This window comes from Moschus berezovskii, chromosome 10 (assembly GCF_049115385.1).
Source record: "Moschus berezovskii isolate FMDL1 chromosome 10, NW_MosBer_1.0, whole genome shotgun sequence".
NCBI classification, from domain to species: Eukaryota; Metazoa; Chordata; class Mammalia; order Artiodactyla; family Moschidae; genus Moschus; species Moschus berezovskii.
Genome location: NC_142469.1, coordinates 39,764,214 through 39,784,527, shown reverse-complemented (window position 1 = coordinate 39,784,527; position 20,314 = coordinate 39,764,214). Strand labels below are relative to the sequence as shown.

At 39.1% G+C, this 20,314-nt stretch overlaps 2 protein-coding genes across 4 annotated transcripts in view; one reads left to right on the top strand and one right to left on the bottom strand.

Moving 5' to 3' along the window:
• The window catches only part of NT5DC1 (5'-nucleotidase domain containing 1), a 145,911-nt gene that overhangs the window by 39,774 nt on the left and 85,823 nt on the right, over positions 1-20,314 (top strand). For 2 of the 3 annotated variants that reach the window (XM_055433372.2, XM_055433371.2), the window contains exons 5-6: positions 2,453-2,532; positions 5,978-6,062. In XM_055433372.2, coding sequence (XP_055289347.2) covers positions 2,453-2,532; positions 5,978-6,062 — 165 coding nt within the window. The remainder of the gene's footprint in view (positions 1-2,452; positions 2,533-5,977; positions 6,063-20,314) is intronic. The other variant, XM_088840603.1, reaches the window with a different exon arrangement.
• Positions 8,392-14,698, bottom strand: COL10A1 (collagen type X alpha 1 chain). Its single transcript, XM_055433374.2, has 2 exons — positions 14,545-14,698; positions 8,392-10,262 (listed from the first exon to the last, which is right to left on the bottom strand). The coding sequence occupies exons 1-2, from the start codon at positions 14,696-14,698 to the stop codon at positions 8,392-8,394; spliced, it is 2,025 nt and encodes a 674-aa protein (XP_055289349.2).

Genomic DNA, 20,314 nt, shown 5'->3' with positions numbered 1-20,314 from the left:
TTGGGGTTAGGTGTAGAATGCTTTCACACAACTCACAATAGCTCGGAAGTTAAATGGATAGACTTACTTTTTATTCAAGTGGTAAGACTCCTGTTTTCTGTCCAGATGTATGTGTACAAGCGTGCATGCTTATTCACGTCCATCTCTTTTAGACTCTGTGAGCTGTAGCCCGCCAGTCTCCTCCATCCATGGAATTGACTGGAACAGGTTGCCATTTCCTATTCCAGGGTATCTTCCCGACCTAGGGATCAAACCTGCGTCTCTTGTGCCTCTTAGATTGGCAGGCGGGTTCTTTACCGCTGTGCCACCTGTCCAGATGCAGGCAGTTGTAAATGGAGGTGAACGGCATGGGTTTGAACTGGGCAGGTCCACTTACACCAGCTGGCTGGTTCAGGCAGCTCACTCTGGTGTCACAGACCAAGAGATTAGACGCATTGCGAGTAGTAAGCCTTGGGAATCTGTGTCCACTGTCCTGGTCCCTGCAGCCCTGGTGTGTCGTGTGGTCTGACAGCATAGCAGTGTGGGCAGACGTGTATGTGGGCCGTCTTCTCCCTTCAGATTCTTGCTTTTCCTCATACTGACAAAGACATCCTAACCTTTCTTAAGAGTACAAACTAGTCTGAGATGTTCCCCCCAACAATTTCAGCTGTGAAAAAGTAAAAAAAAAAAAACACAAGACTGTGGCAACCAAAATATTCTTAACTGAGGAAAAGGATATACAAACCTATGCAGCCAGTTTGTGAATTAACAGAACTTGACTTTATTTCTTTTATATTCTTGATAATTTGACATGAAGATGTGAGGGCGTTAAGTAAGTAACATTTAAAGGGATAAACATCTGGACCTTACAGAGAGTTTTCTCTTAATTTACCATGATGCTTCTTTCCAACATACAGCTAACTCTTGAAAACTCAGGAATTAGGGACACTTCCCTCAAGAAGTTGAAAATCTGAGTATAACTTTATTGTCAGCCCTCCCTACTTGGAGTTCCTCCCTGTCTGAGTTTCTGCATCTGTGGGTTCAACCTGCTGCAGGTCACAGATCGTGTACTACTATAGCATTTATTGTATTTATTTACGTGTTGAAAAAAATACATGTAAAAGTGGACTTGTGCAGTTCACAGCTGTCTTGTTTAAAGGTTGACTGTAATCCACTGAATTTTTGGATCATTCAACAGGCATTTATTGAGTGCCTACAATATACTGTAAATTGTGCGTAGTAGACACTTAAGACACAAGACTGCTATGTTCTGTAACCTTATACATGGCTTACAAATGGAGGAAGGGGGCAGACAGTTATAATAATCTGCACAGAAGTAATTGTGACCATTTGAAAAGTACTTCCTTACATTAAACTGAAATCCGGCTCCACCTGTTGATTCTGTTTGATTCCTCTTTGTACCTGGAGTTCTCAGGAGAGAGGACTCTATGAGGTTGTGCTCCAAGCAGAGTGGTGGTTCCTGCTTGCAGTCTGCAGGAGCGAGATAGCAGTGCGGGTGTGACATGAAAGGAAAGAACAGAGAACGGCCCTGGATTCCACCAGGGCTTCTGAGGAGAAGCGCAGAGAGCACTTCCCGGAATTGTCAACCCAAGGGACGGGAAGTTGGGGCCTGCATTCACTGATTCCTGACTGTCCGTTTAGGCTTGCCACATGGGCTCTAGCGGCTTCCAGAGAGAGGGAATGACACAGGTGTGGCTTGAGGAAGGATGGCGGTGTTCAGCACAGCTGTGGCTGGGGTCAGCCATGGACCAAGGGGATGTGACGTGGGTCCTCAAAAGTGTCTTCTGCCCAGGGACAGCAGTTTCAAAAGTGCTGTCAGTGCCAAGGAATGGCTCAACTTGAATTCTAGCCTCAGGCCAAGGAGGATAAATCAAACCCTCTGCTCTCTAAGATCTAGAGTGTGCCTGTGCTGTGCTTATAAGTTTTTCTAAGATAAGCACACACTGTGTCCTCACGTGATGTGAGGACACTTTTTTTTTTTTAATTCCTTTTCTCACCCTGACTGTTCTTACATTGTACTGAAATTTGTCTGAAGTTGCATAAAGATTGAATGTGAGACTCCAGGGGATCAACCAGCACAAATTAGTGAATGCACTTCATGGTACTCCAGTGTTAGGTTGATGGTTTTGAAATTCAGTGACACTGATAATACAAACTGTGACTTTTTCATAATCTATTTCATATTTATGATATAGTTTTTAATCTTATATTAAAATGTTTTTAATAAAACACTTTATGCATATTTTATTATAAATTTTTTATATTAATAGAGCCATTATAGCTGAAGCCTTCTTTAAAAGACAACGGATGACAGGCTGTAGTAGGGTGGTTCTGAATTGAAATAGAAGGCCCTTTAAGTAACTAAACCAAAATATAGCCTCTTTAGCCAAGTTTCCATATCACATTAATGAGGCATTAATTTGATCCCAGTTTAAAATTGTGTTCTTTTCAGGAAAATACTACTTTTATGATAACTACTTTGACCTGCCTGGAGCTCTTCTATGTGCCAGAGTTGTAGATGCTTTAACAAAGGTGAGTGGGGAATCATTTCTTAGACACTATGGTGTGTATTTGGCCATAAATTGGAGAACTTTGAGCTTCCCTGGTAGCTCAGATGGTAAAGAAACCGTCTGCAATGCAGGAGAACTGGGTTGGGAAGATCCCCGGGAGGAGTGCATGGCAGCCCACCCCATTATTCTTCCCTGGAGAATCCTCATGGACAGAGGAGCCTGGAGGGCTGCAGTCCATGATATCGCAAAGAGTCGGACATGACAGAACAACTAAGCACACACACACACAGAGGACTTAATTATATATGTCTTTGGAGTTGAGATTTTACTCAATTTCCTTATGTAGTTTCAGAGGTGACCAAAGAGGAAAGACATAGAGAAATTGGTCAAAGTATTTTGGGAAAATTAAATAACAACCATACCTAAGGATAATAAACCTATTCTCCAGCAGGGGGTGCAAAAGTCTAGAAAAAGAAAATACCAAACTTGCCTGTGGAGAAATATTTCCTGGTTTCATTAGCAGAGTTTTTAAAATAAATGTAAGGAAATTCCATGTGTCTTTTTAAGCATTGATGAATAGTATAAAACCAGAAAAAATGGGATGAAATGTTAAAAATCATCATTTTGAGCTTAGTTTAATGTATGTAGACTTTTTCTCTTTGTACTAGGTATCAGGATTAAATAGATCTCCGGTTATATCAGTTTATGCTTAAAGCTTAAGAACTATGAACATAAATTGGTTTTATGCCAGAATCACTTTCCTTTTTGCATATATTGTCTTTAAAAATGACAATGATGTTTCTGATAGGCCTCAGTTCAGTCCAGTTCAGTCGCTCAAGTCGTGTCTGACTTTGCGACCCCATGGACTGCAATACTTCAGGCCTCCCTGTCCATCACCAACTCCCAGGGTTCACTCAGACTCATGTCCATTGAGTCAGTGATGCCATCCAGCCATCTATTCCTCTGTCGTCCCCTTCTCTTCACACCTTCAGTCTTTCCCAGCATCAGGGTCTTTTCAAATGAGTCAGTTCTTTGCATCAAGTGGCCAAAGTATTGGAGTTTCAGCTTCAGCATCAGTCCTTCCAGTAAATATTCAGAACTGATTTCCTTTAGGACTGGTTGGATCTCCTTGTAGTCCAAAGGACTCTCAAGAGTCTTCTCCAACACCACAGTTGGAAAGCATCAATTCTTCAGCGCTCAGCTTTCTCTGTAGTCCAACTCTCACGTCCATACATGACTACTGGAAAAACCACAGCTTTGACAATATGGACCTTTGTTGGCAAAGTAATGTCTCTGCTTTTTAATATGCTGTCTAGGTTAGTCATAGCTTTCCTTCCAAGGAGTAAGCGTCTTTTAATTTCATGGCTGCAGTCACCATCTGCAGTGATTTTGGAGCCCCAAAAAATAAAGTCTGTCATTGTTTCCATTGTTTCTCCACCTGTTTGCCTTGAAGTAATGGGATCAGATCCCTTGATCTTAAGTTTTTGAATGTTGAGCTTTAAGCCAGTTTTTTCACTCTCCTCTTTCACTTTCATCAAGAAGCTCTTTAGTTCTTCACTTTCTGCCGTAAGGGTGGTATCATCTGCATATCTGCTGCGGTTATTGATATTTCTCCTGGCAATCTTGAATGCCGCTTGTGCTTTATCCAGCCCAACATTTCTCATGATGTTGTCTGCGGATAAGTTAAATAAGCAGGGTGACAAAATACAGCCTTGGCATACTCCTTTTCCTGTTTGGAACCAGTCTGTTGTTCCATGTCCAGTTCTAACTGTTGCTTCCTGACCTGCATACAGATTTCTCAAGAGTCACGTCAGGTGGTCTGATATTCCCATCTCTTTCAGAATTTTCCACAGTTTGTGGTGATCCACACAGTCAAAGGCTTTGGCATAGTGAATAAAGCAGAAATAGATGTTTTTTCTGGAACACTCTTGCTTTTTCGATGATCCAGTGGATGTTGGCAATTTGATCTCTGGTTCCTCTGCCTTTTCTAAAACCAGCTTGAACATCTGGAAGTTCATGGTTCATGTACTGTTGAAGCCTGGCTTGGAGAATTTTGAGCATTACTTTACTAGCATGTGAAATGAGTGCAGTTGTGCGGTAGTTTGAGCATTCTTTGGCATTGCCTTTCTTTGGGATTGGAATGAAGACTGACCTTTTCCAGTCCTGTGGCCACTGCTGAGTTTTCCCAATTTGCTGGCATATTGAGTGCAGCACTTTGACAGCATCATCTTTTAGCATTTTAAATAGCTCAGCTGGAATTCCATCACCTCCACTAGCTTTGTTCATAGTGATGCTTCCTAAGGCCCACTTGACTTTGCATTCTTGGATGTCTGGCTCTAGATGAGTGATCATACCATCGTGGTTATCTGGATCATGAAGATTATTTTATATAGTTCTTCTGTGTATTCTTGCCACCTCTTCTTAATATCTTCTGCTTCTATTAGGTCTATACCACTTCTGTCCTTAATTGAGCCCATCTTTGCATGAAGTGTTCCCTTGGTATCTCTAATTTTCTTGAAGAGATCTCTAGTCTTTCCCATTCTATTGTTTTCCTCTATTTCTTTGCATTGATCATTGAGGAAGGCTTTCTTATCTCTCCTTGCTGTTCTTTGGAACTCTGCATTCTGATAGGACTAGATGATGGTTTATTTTTTAATCAGAATTATAGTCATGTGTTTGTGAAAGTTTCTGTTGAGCCGTAGTTCTGGCTTGTAGAAGTTGTTATTATGGGATGGAGTCAGCTCCTCATTTTATAGTGACTGTAAACAAACGCATCGGTCTTTAAATATTTTGGGCTTGATGTAATTTAAATGTTATCTACTAGTTGGTCTTTGTTTATATAGAAGGACACTGGTTAATGTCCCCAAGGAAGCACGGGGCTATTGGGTTGTGTATTTTCCTGTTTACTTGCTCTCTGGGTTTAAAAAAAAAAACTTAGCAAAAATAATTTGAATTTTGGATTAGGAACCTCCTTCATCTCACCTGTAGAGACTTGATGCTCTTGTATACTGAAACTCAGGTAAATGTGCACAGAACTGTAAAGTAACCAGCTTTTGCGGTTTCAAGGCTGCAGGCCTTTTAGCTCCATTGATGCCATGGTACAGGAAGTGACATATCCTGATATCTCCTAAGCTATAACGTTGTAGATTTGTTCATGTGTTAAAAGTAGTGTATAATGTTTACACTTTATAATGCATGGAAATTTTTATTTTATTTGGGTTATATGGGTTACATTAACATTTAGTCATATGTATATTCATCTCTATAGCAGTGATCTTCATGGAAGATATTTTTCTACAATCACATTTGGAAAAGTGAGAAGTTTATTAATCTGTTACATTTCCTAAAACACGAATCCCCATTGTAGAGTACAGTAATATTATAGTTGTTTGCCAGGTGTTTTCTACTATGCTTAAAAACAGAATTATCACATGTGTCCCATTTGGATTTGTTTTTTTTTTCTTTAGCAGAACAGTGGTCAAAAACCATTTGATTTTTGGAAGGACATAGTTGCTGGTATACAACATAATTATAAAATGTCAGCTTTTAAAGGTGAGTAATGTGAAGAGAGACTTTATTTCTTTTATTTTTTTTATTGGAAGATCATCGCTTCACAGTGTTGCAGTAGTTTCTGCCATTCATCAGCACGGATCAGTCATAACTGTACATACATCTCCCTCCCTCTTTAGCCTCCCTCCCACCCCACCCGGCCCTCTAGGTTGTCAGAGTGCAAGGCTGAGCGCTGTGTTGTATGACAGCTTCCCACTAGTCATCTGTTTCACACATGATAGTGCATGTATGTCTGCTACTTTCTCAGCTTGTCCGACCCTCTGCTTCCCCGGCCGTATCCACAAGTTCATTCTCTGAGTCTGTGTCCATTTCTTGAAGAGAGACTTTAGATGTTTGTTCAATGCTATGTGTCTAATGAATTACTTAGAAGGTACCTATTTTTTATGTACCTTAATTAGGATTTAATTTGACTCTAGATATTGCTGTAAAGTTGATACTGGTTATATTCTAAGAGCTTCTTTTCTTCATGTCTGTTTAATGGCCAGAATACTTCATTGCCAGTATTCTAAGAGATGCTGTCTTTTACATGCTTACCAATAGGACCCTTTTGTAGATACCCCAGAATTTGCTCTTTCTTGGCTTGGAAATGAGATTGGTGACATCTGTAACCATTAGTATAGTAATTACAGACAGAGAAGAAGAGTGAAAATTCTTTTCTTAATGCGTAAAATCAGGTTGAGCTCACACAGAATGGGAGCAGAGATCACCAACCCAAGCCCAGGCTTTACAGTTCCATCAGCACGTTTGTTTAGGTTACACAGAAACATTGCTGCTAAGGCATTAAGAGATGCCTTGATAGTATGGTATCTGAGTGACTTGAACCAGACTGTCCTAATTCAGCCAGTGGACTGATGGATGCTCACAAGCAGTGTTTTTCAGCTGATAAAGATAAAAATGTTGCCTTTTGATTGGCATAAAAATTCTTGCCTGCCTTTTAATATCATTTAAGCCATCAAAATGATCCTAAATATCATGACTAAAAACATGTCAAGGCAGTGAATAACTGCAGAATATTTGTTCAAACTACATGTTTCTCTGCTGCCTGCTTCTTTCCTTCCTAGAAGAATATCACTGACTTGGGTGATTGTCTTACTTTTCTGTTCCCAGTCACCAGCCCTTCACCCTGTAGATCACATGTGGTTCTGTTTGATGGCTTTTCACAGCCCACAGTGAAAATGGTGTGTGGAAATGCCCATCTCCAGTAAAAGGGTATATCCATGACCCTTGCAAAAGCTACCCACCACTTTATCATTTTACTTTTTATTAACTTTGTAAAATGAAAACCCTTAAAAGAGTGGTCGAGAATAGCAAATTGCTGATTTCAAATAAATTCAACATAATTATCTATTGATGTTATTTTATTGCATTGTAAATAAGGAGTAGATAAAACATTTCATGAGGCACAGCTTAAGAGTTTTAAACAGAAACATTAAAATACAGAACAGAAATAAATAATATCTTTTCATTTCTAGTCAGATTTTGAAACCCTTGATATTACAATTTCACTGGAATGGGAGGCCCAAGGTACATATGCTAATTACTCTATAAACCCACAAAGTCATATTAACATTATATAAGACTCAAGAAGTCATTAAAGCAAATTAATCACATTTGTGTCAAATAAAATAGATTAGACACCATTTCCAAGTTGTAAAGGGTATATAGAAAGCTTTCGGCAATCCACAGAAAAGTTTGAAAAGGTTCATGACTAAAGCACCTTGCATTTCATATTAACTTTAACATTAACATTTTGGGTTTCTTATGAGAGCTGTGAAAAGTCTATATGCACCTGTATACTTGAATAAATATTGACAAAAGGGGCCACTTAAACCTTTGAGTAATGCACCATCAGAAAGATCTCAGGGTATATAGTGTTTTTTAAATTTGAATATTCAAGTATTTAAGTCCCATAAAGATATATGACATCTCCCGAATGTTTCCTGGAAATTTTCCTGTTAATTGTCAGAAACAGACATTTCTAAAAGGAAAGGCTGAACTTCTGAAAACAAATTTGACATGATTTAGCATCACATTTCAGGGTTTTTTGTGATCGTTTTTTTTAGCTTAGCAGGATGAAATTTTTAAGTACTGAAGGAGTTCACAGAAAACTCTTAGGAGTTTTAGGATTGCTGACTAGAAACTCAAGAGGGTCTTCACATATGTTTACCATATCTGAGAGCTCAGACCTGTACTTTGGAAAACTAAAATTAGTCACATTTTTTCAGCCTACCTTCATATGCATTTTGTGGGATGGGGTGGAGTTGGGGAATGCCTTTTCAAGCAGATTTGTGTTAGCTTGGTGAGAGTTTGCTCACATTGGAGCCACCAAGAATCCTGAGAAAGAGGAGTGGACGTACTCAGAGGAATACAGCCCGTTCGAGCCTGCATTGGGCAGCTGGAGCCATACCTGGTCATTCTCGGTGAGGTCGATTACAGCGCTCCCTGAAGCCTGATCCAGGTAGCCCTTGATGTACTCATCATAGGTATACATTACAGGGGTGCCGTTCTTATACAGACCTACCCAAGCATGCGTCCCTTTCACATGTATGTGGTAAGAGAAGTAATATATCCCTGGAATCTTACAGGTAAAGATTCCAGTTCTTGGGTCGTAATGCTGTTGCTTATTATATAAAATCTTATCGAATGGGATAGGAGTACCTATAGCTGGGTAAGCTTTGGAGAGGATAACAGTGAAAGCAGACACAGGCATTCCTGTTACTCCCTGACTGGCACTAACAAACGGCCTTTGGCCTGCCTTTACAAAGTCCTCGGGCAGGGCTGCTTGGCCTGGAGGGCCTGGGGGCCCTGGGGGCCCTGGGAGGCCAGGCTCCCCAGCATTACCTCTTGGCCCTGGAGGCCCTGGTGGCCCAGTGGGTCCATTGAGGCCCTTGACTGCTATGCCAGCTGGGCCAGGAGGCCCTGGAGTTCCCGCATCGCCTTTGGATCCAGGGAATCCTGGAATGCCTGGTGGCCCAATGGGACCTCTAGTACCTGGTATTCCAGGGACACCTCTGGGCCCAGCCTCGCCATTGTGTCCAGGCATTCCCTTAGCTCCTGCTGGACCCACAGGGCCTGGGAGACCAGGGGATCCTGCAATTCCGGGGTCACCTTTTGGGCCCGGCAACCCTGGGTTACCCTTGGGACCATTGAGACCTGGTTCTCCTGGGTACCCTGGTTTTCCATCTAAGCCAGAGGAGCCCCTTTCTCCCTTCGCCCCAGGATTTCCCGCAGGCCCAACTGGTCCCATCTCACCTTTAGGGCCTGGGAGCCCGGGGTTGCCTGGAATGCCTTTTGGTCCTTGGGGTCCCATATTCCCTGAGGGTCCGGGCAGACCTGCTTCCCCAGGATGACCTGCTGGGCCTTGTTCCCCTTTGGCACCTGGACTCCCTGGAAGGCCCACAGGTCCTCTTTGTCCCTTCAGGCCTGGCAAGCCTGGTTTCCCAAAGCCGGGAGCCCCCGGGAGCCCAGCTGCTCCTGGAGCCCCAGGGTGACCTTTCATCCCTGGGATCCCTGGCTGGCCTGGAGTTCCAGGGGCTCCTGGCTTTCCAATGCCTTCTGGTCCTTGTTCCCCAGGAGGTCCTTGGGGGCCTGGTGGGCCCGCTGGTCCCCTTTCCCCTGGAACACCCTGATCACCTTTGAGGCCTGGCTGTCCTGGTAACCCATTTTCACCTCTTTTCCCCACTCCAGGAGGGCCAGGAGGTCCCGTGGGACCCTGAGGACCTGGGAGGCCCCTCTCACCTGGGCGGCAAGGAGCACAATACCCCGTTTCCCCTTTTTGTCCGTTCAGTCCGGGGACCCCTGGTGCACCCTTTTCTCCAGGAAAGCCCCTGGGACCTGGTTCTCCTGTAGGTCCTTGTGGCCCAGGTTTCCCTGGAACAGAAATTCCAGCTGGGCCGGGGATTCCAGGTGGCCCTGGTGGCCCCCGTGGTCCTGGTAAACCAGCTGGTCCAATATCTCCTTTTGGTCCATTTAGTCCTCTCTCCCCTTGTTTTCCTGGGAGTCCTGGCAAACCTGGCTTCCCAGTGGCTGATGGTCCCGGTGGTCCTGGCAACCCTGGCTGGCCTTGGGGCCCAGGACTTCCGGTGCCGGGTTTTCCTGGTGGTCCAGACGGGCCTGGGTGCCCTCGAGGTCCAGCAGGGCCTGGTGGACCGGGGATACCTTGCTCCCCTCTTAGTGACACACCTGAAAGACATGCGCAGAGCACATGGGGTAAGGGGTTAGTGATGCTAAGGAACCACTGCTTCTCAAAATATAAATGACAGGGTATTTGCAGTGTCAGTCAGACCATTTTGGCAGACTAGTCTTAAATGGTTTTAGACAATTTTATATTGTTTTCAGACATTTATATTGTTTTAAAACATACTGTAGAGAAGATGGTTTCACAAGACCGTGGCTATCATCATACTTTCATTACATCCTAATGAAAATCCATGAAAATAAGCTGGGATTGAAGCATTCGTTTAGAATAAGAATGAATTGGAGGTAAACTTAGCACATTTATTTTAGGAAAATCATCTGCCTAGGAAAAGGAAAAGGAAAAAATGGCATTTGATTGGAAAAGAGGAAAAAGGCAAGTACAGAACAAAAAAGGAACAGGTTAAGAACTAAAACAACATTCCGTCACAAAAGCTATCCTATAAGATAAAGGAGAAACGCAGTCTGTTTTAATTTACATCTGCCATGACCCTGCTGAAAACAGTTTAGATTGCAGGTTTTCTTTCGTTTGGTTGTTTTTGACCTCAGTACAAAGCATGAGCTTTTACGTTCTCTGTTATTGACTTGAAATAAGGAGTTAGAAAATTACTATGCAAAGTACATAAAATAGTATTAAAATGGTTAAATAAAATTTTCTTTGATTAATGCAGATATTGTTGATTTCATAGATCTGTGGGTTCATTTGAGCTAAATACTTCTAAATTCTTCTATAGTAAATTTAAACTAAAAAATTATTCAGTGCCTGTAATGTGAAATCTGTTATTGAACTGTAAGTATAAGAAAAGTACAAAACATATCCTGTAAGAACTGTAGTCGCAAAGGGAATAAAACAAGTGTCCATGTGATAAGTGCTTTAAGAGGTGTCCAGAGTTATGGTTTTAGTCATTCAAAGGTGGGGTGTAATAGAGCATGGCTGGCTCTAGGATACACTATTGGGGAAGTATTACCATGTCAAAGGAGCTTTAGGCAGCAGTATCATTTGCCTCTAGATAAAAGTGTTTTTTTCTCAGAAGTTCTTCTATAGCTAGCAAAGATGGTAATGAAATTACTTATGTTTTTAAATTTCTACTTGCAGGATTCATTTAAAATTAATTTTCCGTTTAATAAGTTCTCAGAAATATAGTTAGAATGTCTGTGTATACTATGAATATTAGATTCTTACGCTGTCAGAAAATGGTTCATAGTAATGGTAAATTTAGTAGATGTCAAAAGTAGTTGAGTAGTTTGGTCAAAACCCTGAAAATGACTCAGAACTGTGACTTTTGAGCTCCATCTTTTTTTGTATAAAACATGTTAATATGTTTCAGCTCCATTTAACTAAATCTTTAATGGCTTTAAATATCAAAATGAAGACTAAAATGAAATTGATATTAAATAAATTGAATTGAAAATTGCCTTTGAAAATATATTTTTATGGGTATAATTTCTTTTAAATGTTAATTGGTACATTACTGTATTTTTAAAATCTTTCATATTAATTAACTGGCACATAAGAAGTAGTCAGCCAACAGTAGTTGCTAGTGTATACTCCTGGGTAGAGATATTCCTGGTATTTGGAAAACATGTGATAATAAATGAAGTATAAAATACAGAAAATAGTCATTAAAACATATACTGAAATAGGAAAATCATTTGGGTATCTTTATATGTTGTACTAATTAGCTGTTATATTTAATTTTTCAAACAAATGTATAGTTTTATTTACCCATTGATTTTCATAAAATGACATGAGGAAAAAGACTGTGAGAAAATTTATGGAAAAGATTTCCATATATTAGCACATATTGTTGGTGATGTTACTGTACATATGTGATATATGTATATGAATGAGTGTTAATGCCTTGCAAATAGAATAAATGAATAAAGGATTTCTTAATGGTTTGCAGTAAAATAGGACATTTTAAAAATACAAATCATATTATTTTGGGGTTTGCTTCAGAATCTTATAAGGATCATGTCTATATAAAAATAATTGCCTTGGTCTGGTTGGAAATCTGTTTAACTGTTAAAGTAGAGAAGAAAAGCAAGTCTTCCTGTGAATGACTGAATTGAGCCCAGTTTAAGACTGAAACACCAAAGACAGTGATCTCTGTCACTTAGAATGTTACCCTGGTAGGTTCCAGGAGAGAAGTTTCTTAAATGTCCACAAAGTGGTTGATTGTGTCAGAGTATGGTTCCCATGTACTCACCAGTAATGAAACCCTCTGCAGCATAATTTAGTGTGTTTTGACTGAGTTGTCTTAACCTTTTTGAACAGATGTGCCTAGCAACTGCACAGGAATTCCTTGTATATCTGTTAGCAATTCAGTGTTTCACTAACTTGCGGGCTTTTGTCTTCATTTAATTGCTGGTGGATAATAATGTATTTGTTTCTACTTTATATTACCAAGTAGACTAAAGTGGATTTAATAGTTAAAATATGGCTTCTAATTTTTCATTTGTTAACAAGATATATTTTCACTTTTTCTACAAAAGAAAAACCAGAATGATATAGTATATTATGGTGAAAAGATAGAAAATATTTTAAACTTCTAATAGTGGTGGTGCATTTTATTTTAATTCACAACTGTTTGTTATGATTGTGTAAGCTACAGAGTCTGAATTTGTGATCATACAGAGTGTAATTCAGTGTTGCTTGTCATAGCATTTCAAATTGCATTTGTTGCTTCAAGCAAAGTATCAGATTTTCTTGTCTTTTATTCTTTTCCTAACTTTTTTCTTTCTCAAACTGTATTTGTATTTGAGCATTGAAAGGTATATATTGAGTACTTATGCATTTATTTCTGATCTTTAAGCTACCTTTCATGAAACATTAAAAATTTCATCTTTCTTCTTAAAAAGACAGCCCTATACATTCAATTTTCTAAAAATAGTCATCTCCAGAAGCATAATTTTAAAATTTTATGACAACTATTCTTAGCTCTATAGGATAAAATATGTAAGAATAATGGAAAATACTATGAAAAAGAAACTTGAGTCCTACAGTCAGTTCATATTATTCAGTGTGATTCAGTAATGTAGCAGGCAGTTTGTGCCAGATAGCTATTAAATGAAATTGGCGAGTATGAACCTAAAAGTTGCCCTTGTTTGAGGATTTGTTAGTACTTTATATACGTGGTATCAGTACCCTTCGTAATAGTCAAGAAAGCTGAGCAGATGAAGAACAGATTCAAGAACAGAGTTAAAACTTTAAGGCTACACACCAGCACTAGAGTAGTAGGAAGAGGAGGAGAGAAGTAATAAGAGAAGTAGAAATAATGGAAGTAGTAGGAAAAATAGAAGCAGTGGCAGTAATAGCTGACCCTTGAGCACTTTGCATATTAACTAATTCAAGTCTCAGAACAGCCCTTTGCAATAAACAATTGCTTGTTTTACAAATGAGTGAGCTAAAGCATGGAGAGGATGAATAACTAACTCAGGATTGCATAAAGCAGTTAGGTCTGTGTACTTAACTACTAAACTAAACCAAAATGGATGAAAAAAATTATGAGAATTGCTACTTCATTTGCCTCTTAAATTTCTCTTGAGGGGATCTCCTGTCATTTGATAGCTAAGACTCAATTTTGTATGGATTTGTAAGCTAGAAAAATAAGCTGTAAAAAGAAATGTGTGTAAGCATTTAGATATATAAACCTGCTATTCTTTTTGTGTACAATGGACAGTTATTTTTAGTTAAAGCAAATTAAACATGACTAATTTGGTTGGATTAATATGTCTAGATTATGGGAATTATTTGTGCAAAAAGCACATATTTGAGGGAAAAAATTCTACACCTGAAATTTCCTAATATTCTTTCAGTTCAGTTCAGTTCAGTCGCTCAGTCGTGTCCGACTCTTTGCGACCCCATGAATCACAGCACACCAGGCCTCCCTGTCCATCACCAACTCCCGGAGTTCACTCAAACTCATGTCCATCAAGTCGGTGATGCCATCCAGCCATCTCATTCTCTATTGTCCCCTTCTCCTCCCGCCCCCAATCCTTCCCAGCATCAGAGTCCTTTCCAGTGAGTCAACTCGTCACATGAGGTGGCCAAAGTTTTTAGGTATGTCTTTCTGCTATTCCTGTGTAAAGGATATGAATGTTCTTGAATAGACCTACTTTTACCATAAATCATTTTGGGCTATTTAAGGAGTTTGAAGGTAATTTAATGCCAAATAAAATGAAAAAAACATTTTGCTAAAGAGATCATTAAGATTAGATAAAGCAACAACCCACTAGTTAATAGAGCAAGGTATGTAGTTCAGTTTACCTTTACCCTTTATGGCATAAGGGATGAAGAACTGTGTCTTGGTGTTGGATGGTGGGCCTTTTATGCCTGTAGGTGTTTGGTATCGCTCAGTATAAAACACTCCATGGACCAAGTTCAAGGACATTAGCAGCAAAAGGGCTGTTTGTGGCAGCATGATCTCAGCTGGATTCTGAAAAACAGAAAAGAATAATTTCATATAGCTTCATTATTGACCTGTTTTATTTTTCTAATGTTGCATAGATAAATTCTTTGTCTACTTTTTTAACCTTATTCTATATATCCTGAATATATTCCATAAATTGAGTTATAATTGTTAATTATATGAATATATGTCTTAGTCAGTTTTGAAAACCGCATCCAGACAATCAAGTGAAAATAAAATGATTTCAATAAAAGAAACACAGAAACTGTAGTTGGATGTCTGTATTAAATAACTCAAGATCTTTGATACAGACTGAAGTTACCAATAGTCTCAAAAACACTGAAATTCAGATTACAACATATTTTTGCAAATATAGTTTAATTAAGACTATATTTCGCAGACAGCTACAAATTAAACTTCCTGAGTGATTTTAGTGGAAAGCCATTATTTTAAATCACAAAATAACAAATAACTGAGACTTTTTTCCAAATATGCTGACATGGAGATCTACCGGTAGACTTACCCGGACTCTAGGAGTTCCTGGAGGTGGTTTCTTACCGGCGCTCTGTGCCTTCCTCTGTGCCCAGCTGAGCACTGCAGAAGATGCCGTCTCTAGAGCTATCCTGCAGCTTTTATACTGTTTTCCCCTTGCCCCATGAGGTTACCCTGAGTTTAAGCTCCTCCCCCTGCCCCAGAGGTGGAAAGCACTAATTATGGTGGAAAGTTCTATTGGGCAGGCATACAAAATCAGGTTGGGCTCTCTTTTCCTTGTTTTCTTATTGAAAAATAAACTCTTTGTCTTAAATATATATTAATAATTTTAGCAATGCACCATCTTTTTCTGTGATTTTATTTTAGAAGTTATTACTCAGATGTTTAGGTTGTTAGTTCATGATGGGGTGATCCTAGCCCCTTTATATTTTTAGAAAGCACATTCTTGTGTTACCTGGTTGAAAATATTTGGGAGTATGTAACAGAAGGGAAAGAAGTCTTTTGGAGGGTAATGTGGGTTAAACCATCACCTAAATTCTTCACTTATTACATAAAGCCATCAATGTGTCCATGAATTTAGAAACATGTTTCTAAATTTTTATGAAAATAGCATACTGCCATTCTTATTTTTAGGCTTGGAAGAAGCACAATGGTGAAAATGTAGGTATGCTGTCTTGTAGTTCAGGATTTTAAAGTAAGCCCTCAGACTTTAATAAGAGAAATGTAAAATGTGTTAGCATATAAACATTTTAGTTTTTGCATTTAAATATTTAAAATTTTTCAAACAGAAGCAAGACATCCATAAATTTAGAGAGTTGGCAGTGTAATTACCCTGAAGGATTTAAATTCATTGCTTATAACACTCACTGTGTTTGGTAGATGGCTTCAGATTTTATTGCTTAATTTTGGGTTTTATTTTAGAGTTGCAGTGGAGGAGGTGCAAAAACCCTTAACTTGATAATATCATATCATGTCCACTTAAATAAGGTTGCTGTGTTCATTTCAGAAGAAAAATAATCTTCAGACTTTTCTTTCAGCTTTTTGGAAGTATTACCGGTTTACCTTGCACTTTCCTTCTAGGATCTTGAATCAGCTCAGTTAGAAAACATTTTCCCCCCAAAAGATAAAAGTAAATGTTATCAATGTGATGTTCAGTAGTTAGTATTCTCTTTAACAATAGCAGGAAACTCTTAAAATCAGTTTTCAGGATCCTAAAGAATCTAATATTAAACAGCAAGTTGAGAGGCTAAAATCTGATTCTTATTTCATTTCATCATTTTGGAGCTAAATCACAACTTTACGGATGAAGTAGGTGAGAAGGAAAATTCCATAATAGGCATAGATATGTCTTTTTAAAAAAAAAATCTCTGTAGAATTAGAGTGGTATGAATTCAGGATCGATCAATAATTGAAATTAAATGTTTGACCAGTGGATGAAATAAGGGTTTATTCTTTTTCTTCCCTTTCTCCTCCCATGCATGTAATTTCCTGCATATATTTTGAACTAAGCCTTCCATAGCACCTTATAGAAATATAAATGGATAACTCACTGCCTTCCTTTCTCTTAACTCTCACTTTCAAAACTTTTATTGGTTGCTTTATTAAAAACTTCCCATGTCCCGTATGTCTGATACTCATAGATTCATATGAAATATGACTTATATCAGTTCTGAGTACCAGGAGAATTGAAAAGTTTACATTGTATTTTCTATTCAGTCATTTTTATGGAAGTATAGTTGATTTACAATGTTATATTAATTTCTGCTGTACAACAATTAATTTCAGTTATATACACACATACACACATATTCTGCCCTTATTCTCTTCCATTATGGCTTCACATGGGATGTTAAATATAGTTCCCTTTGCTATGCAATAGGGCCTTGTTGTTTATCTGTTCTATATATTCTGATCATTCTTTCATCACTTGAAAATTATCTATGGAATAATACTTTTTGTAATTATACTGTGTCCTCTACTACATCTGTAAGAGACCACAAAAGATAAGAGAGAGAAATGGCTGCCTTGCAAGTACTGTGGTTCTCTTGGAAAAGATTTTGAAAAAGTAAGTGGGGTAACATTATGGATGCCCTTAAATACTAGGTTATAGACTTTGTCTTAAAAGGATGTATTAGAAATGTATATTGCAGTATTTTTATGTGTGTATATGGTGACACATACTTATTGTTTATAATTGAGACTGATACCTTGTTCATTATTATTCACGTGAAAATTCAAAGATTAATTCTCAGCTCTTCATTCTGTGCACCTGTGTAGACCATGTATTTATCTGTGGTTGCTCTAGCTATTTCCAGAACTTTTCACCTTAACCTCTCTCAGTTCAGTTCAGTCGCTCAGTCATGTCCGACTCTTTGCGACCCCATGAATCACAGCACACCAGGCCTCCCTATCCATCACCAACTCCCGGAGTTCACTCAAACTCATGTCCATCAAGTCGGTGATGCCATCCAGCCATCTCATTCTCTGTCGTCCCCTTCTCCTCCTGCCCCCAATCCCTCCCAGCATCAGTCTTTTCCAGTGAGTCACCTCTTTGCGTGAGGTGGCCAAAGTATTTTTTCATCAACACAATGAAAAGTTTGGATTAGTTTCTAAACTCCTCCCAACTTTAAAATTAGGTAATTCTTGTGCTTGAGGTATTTTGCTGTTTTCTGTGGTGAGACAGTGGGCTTGCTCCATTTAGTAATTATTAGAGACGAAATCCATACCAAGTGGTCATATGTCTTCCTTGGGGGATATGTAAATATATGTGGGTATTTGTCATTCTATATTCCCATTTAATTTTGGGAAATGTGGTATCTTTATTGAATAAGCCTTGTACGTTCAACCCTTTTTGCAAATAGTGTGCTTATTTCAGTATAAGGAATCTGACTACTGTTTGCTTTGTTAGTCACATAAAAAGCACTGTCTTGTCCAAAACAGATTGTAGAATCAGAATATTTTCTAGCTTCACCCCACCCAATTGTGTATTTAAAGCTATTTTTATTCTGGGAGTTTACCTGTAGCTGTTGAAAGTGACTAGACTGTGGCTTTATAATAAAAACCTATTCTACTTAAAGAACAGAAAGTCATGCTCTTTAAACTCAGCAACCTAAATGTTTTTTTTTTTCCAATATCAAATATGAAGATTTTTTTTTGCACACTAGCATTTAGTTGCTATTAATCTCACATGTTCATTTTCACCTCCCAGGTTATCATTAATTCATCGAGTATTTCTTGAGTACCTTCTACATGTCAGGTATGGTGGTAAAAGAGCTGGATGAGTGATGTACAGCCCCCACCTTTACGGTGTTTAAACACTGTAGGTGGTTTTCAACCTTCTTTCCACACTCCCACAGTCCTGAGGGACACAATCCAGTTCCTTCTGTCTTTCGGATTCATTAAGATAATGGTAGTTCAGAAACTGTGTTTTGAAAAAGCTCCTCGGGTGAGCATGATGGACTTCTAAGTTAGAATGTCTTAGTCTGATATCAGTGTTCTGTTGCCAGCTTGTTAGTATTAGATAGATAAATTTTGTTGTTTTTGTTCATGTGGCTTTTAGCTTTACTGTAGAAAAATTTAGTCTTATCCATAAAAGTAGAGAGAATGGTTACCGTGAATGCTTTTGTACCCACTACCCAACCTAAACTAATCTCAAGTCACTGTCACGCAATCCTTCCTCTATTCACCCCCAACCCCATGGGATTTTTACAAATCCCATGAAAGAAAGTGAAAGTGAAGTCGCTCAGTCGTATCTGATTCTTTGTGATTGTATGGACTGTAGCCTTCCAGGTTCCTCCATCCATGGGATTTTCCAGGCAAGGACACTGGAGTGAGGTGCAATTTCCTTCTCCAGGAGACCTTCCCAACCCAGGGATTGAACCCGGGTCTCCCACATTGTAGGCAGGCGCTTTACCATCTGAGCCACCAGGGAATATATTGTGCCAATTCACTTGTGAAATTTTAGTATATTTCTCCTGAAGGTAAGTTCTTTTTCTTTAAAACAGTATTTTCAGCATACACCCAAAATTAACTGTTTCTTAATATTATCAGATGCTTTAGTTCACTTCAGATTTCTTCAGTTATGTGAGTATACACACGCATACACACGCATATGTATGTGTGGGTATGGATATACTACATACATACAAACGCGTATAGAGATATACAGACACGTGTAGTTTGTGTGCTTAGTCTCTCAGTATATCTGATTCTCTCCGTGGAGCCTGATGCTCACCCGAGGAGCCTGGCAAGGACTGAAGTCCGCCAGGCTCCTCTCCGTGGTTTTCCAGGCAAGAATACTGGAACAGGTTGCCTTTTCCTACCCCAGGGGATCTTCCTGACCAGGGATTGAACCTCTGTCTCTTGGATCTCCTGCACTGGCAGGCAGATTCTTTACCACTGGCATCCCTGGGAAGCCCATATGTAGTATACATACGTACATATTCATAGTTTTTTTATTGACTATTATTTGTTCAACTTAGATTCCTGAGTTTCCCTGAATTGATATGTCCCTGTTAATGTAGGTTTGTTAGCCACATCTCTTTTCCCTTTACAGCTTATTTGCTGAGAAACTGGGTCCTCTGGCCTGTACAGTTTCCTACACTTTGGATTTTGCTGTCACTTAACATGCTTCTCTGTATGGCATATTTCCTGAAAAATTGGTAGTTAGATCTAGAGATTCAATCGGATTTAGGTTTGAGATGTACACACACAAATACTGTTTGGCCAAGGGTACTTTGTAGATCCAGTGGGTGTTATGTATTTTAATCAGGAAACCTTTCACTGCTGGTTGTTTGTGATGTTGCTAGGAATGAGCATTACCTAGATATCGTAATTCTATCTTTCCTTCTTTGCTTATTAGCTAGAATATATATGTGTATGTGTGTGTATAAGCCATATGTATAATACTTACAATCCATATACATATATATTTGGGTTTCCAGGTGGTACAGAGAAGGCAATGGCACCCCACTCCAGTACTCTTGCCTGGAAAATCCCATGGATGGAGGAGCCTGGTGGGCTACAGTCCATGGGGTCGCGAAGAGTCGGACACAACTGAGCAACTTCACTTTCACTTTTCACTTTCATGCATTGGAGAAGGAAATGGCCCACTCCAGTGTTCTTGCCTGGAGAATC

Excerpts from the sequence above, each read along its gene's own strand:
- COL10A1 (XM_055433374.2), bottom strand. The coding sequence starts at position 14,698 with ATGCTGCCACAAACAGCCCTTTTGCTGCTAATGTCCTTGAACTTGGTC. Across the intron at positions 10,263-14,544 it reads TTATGCCATAAAGGGTAAAG|GTGTGTCACTAAGAGGGGAG; the intron begins GTAAACTGAACT and ends CATGTCTTTCAG.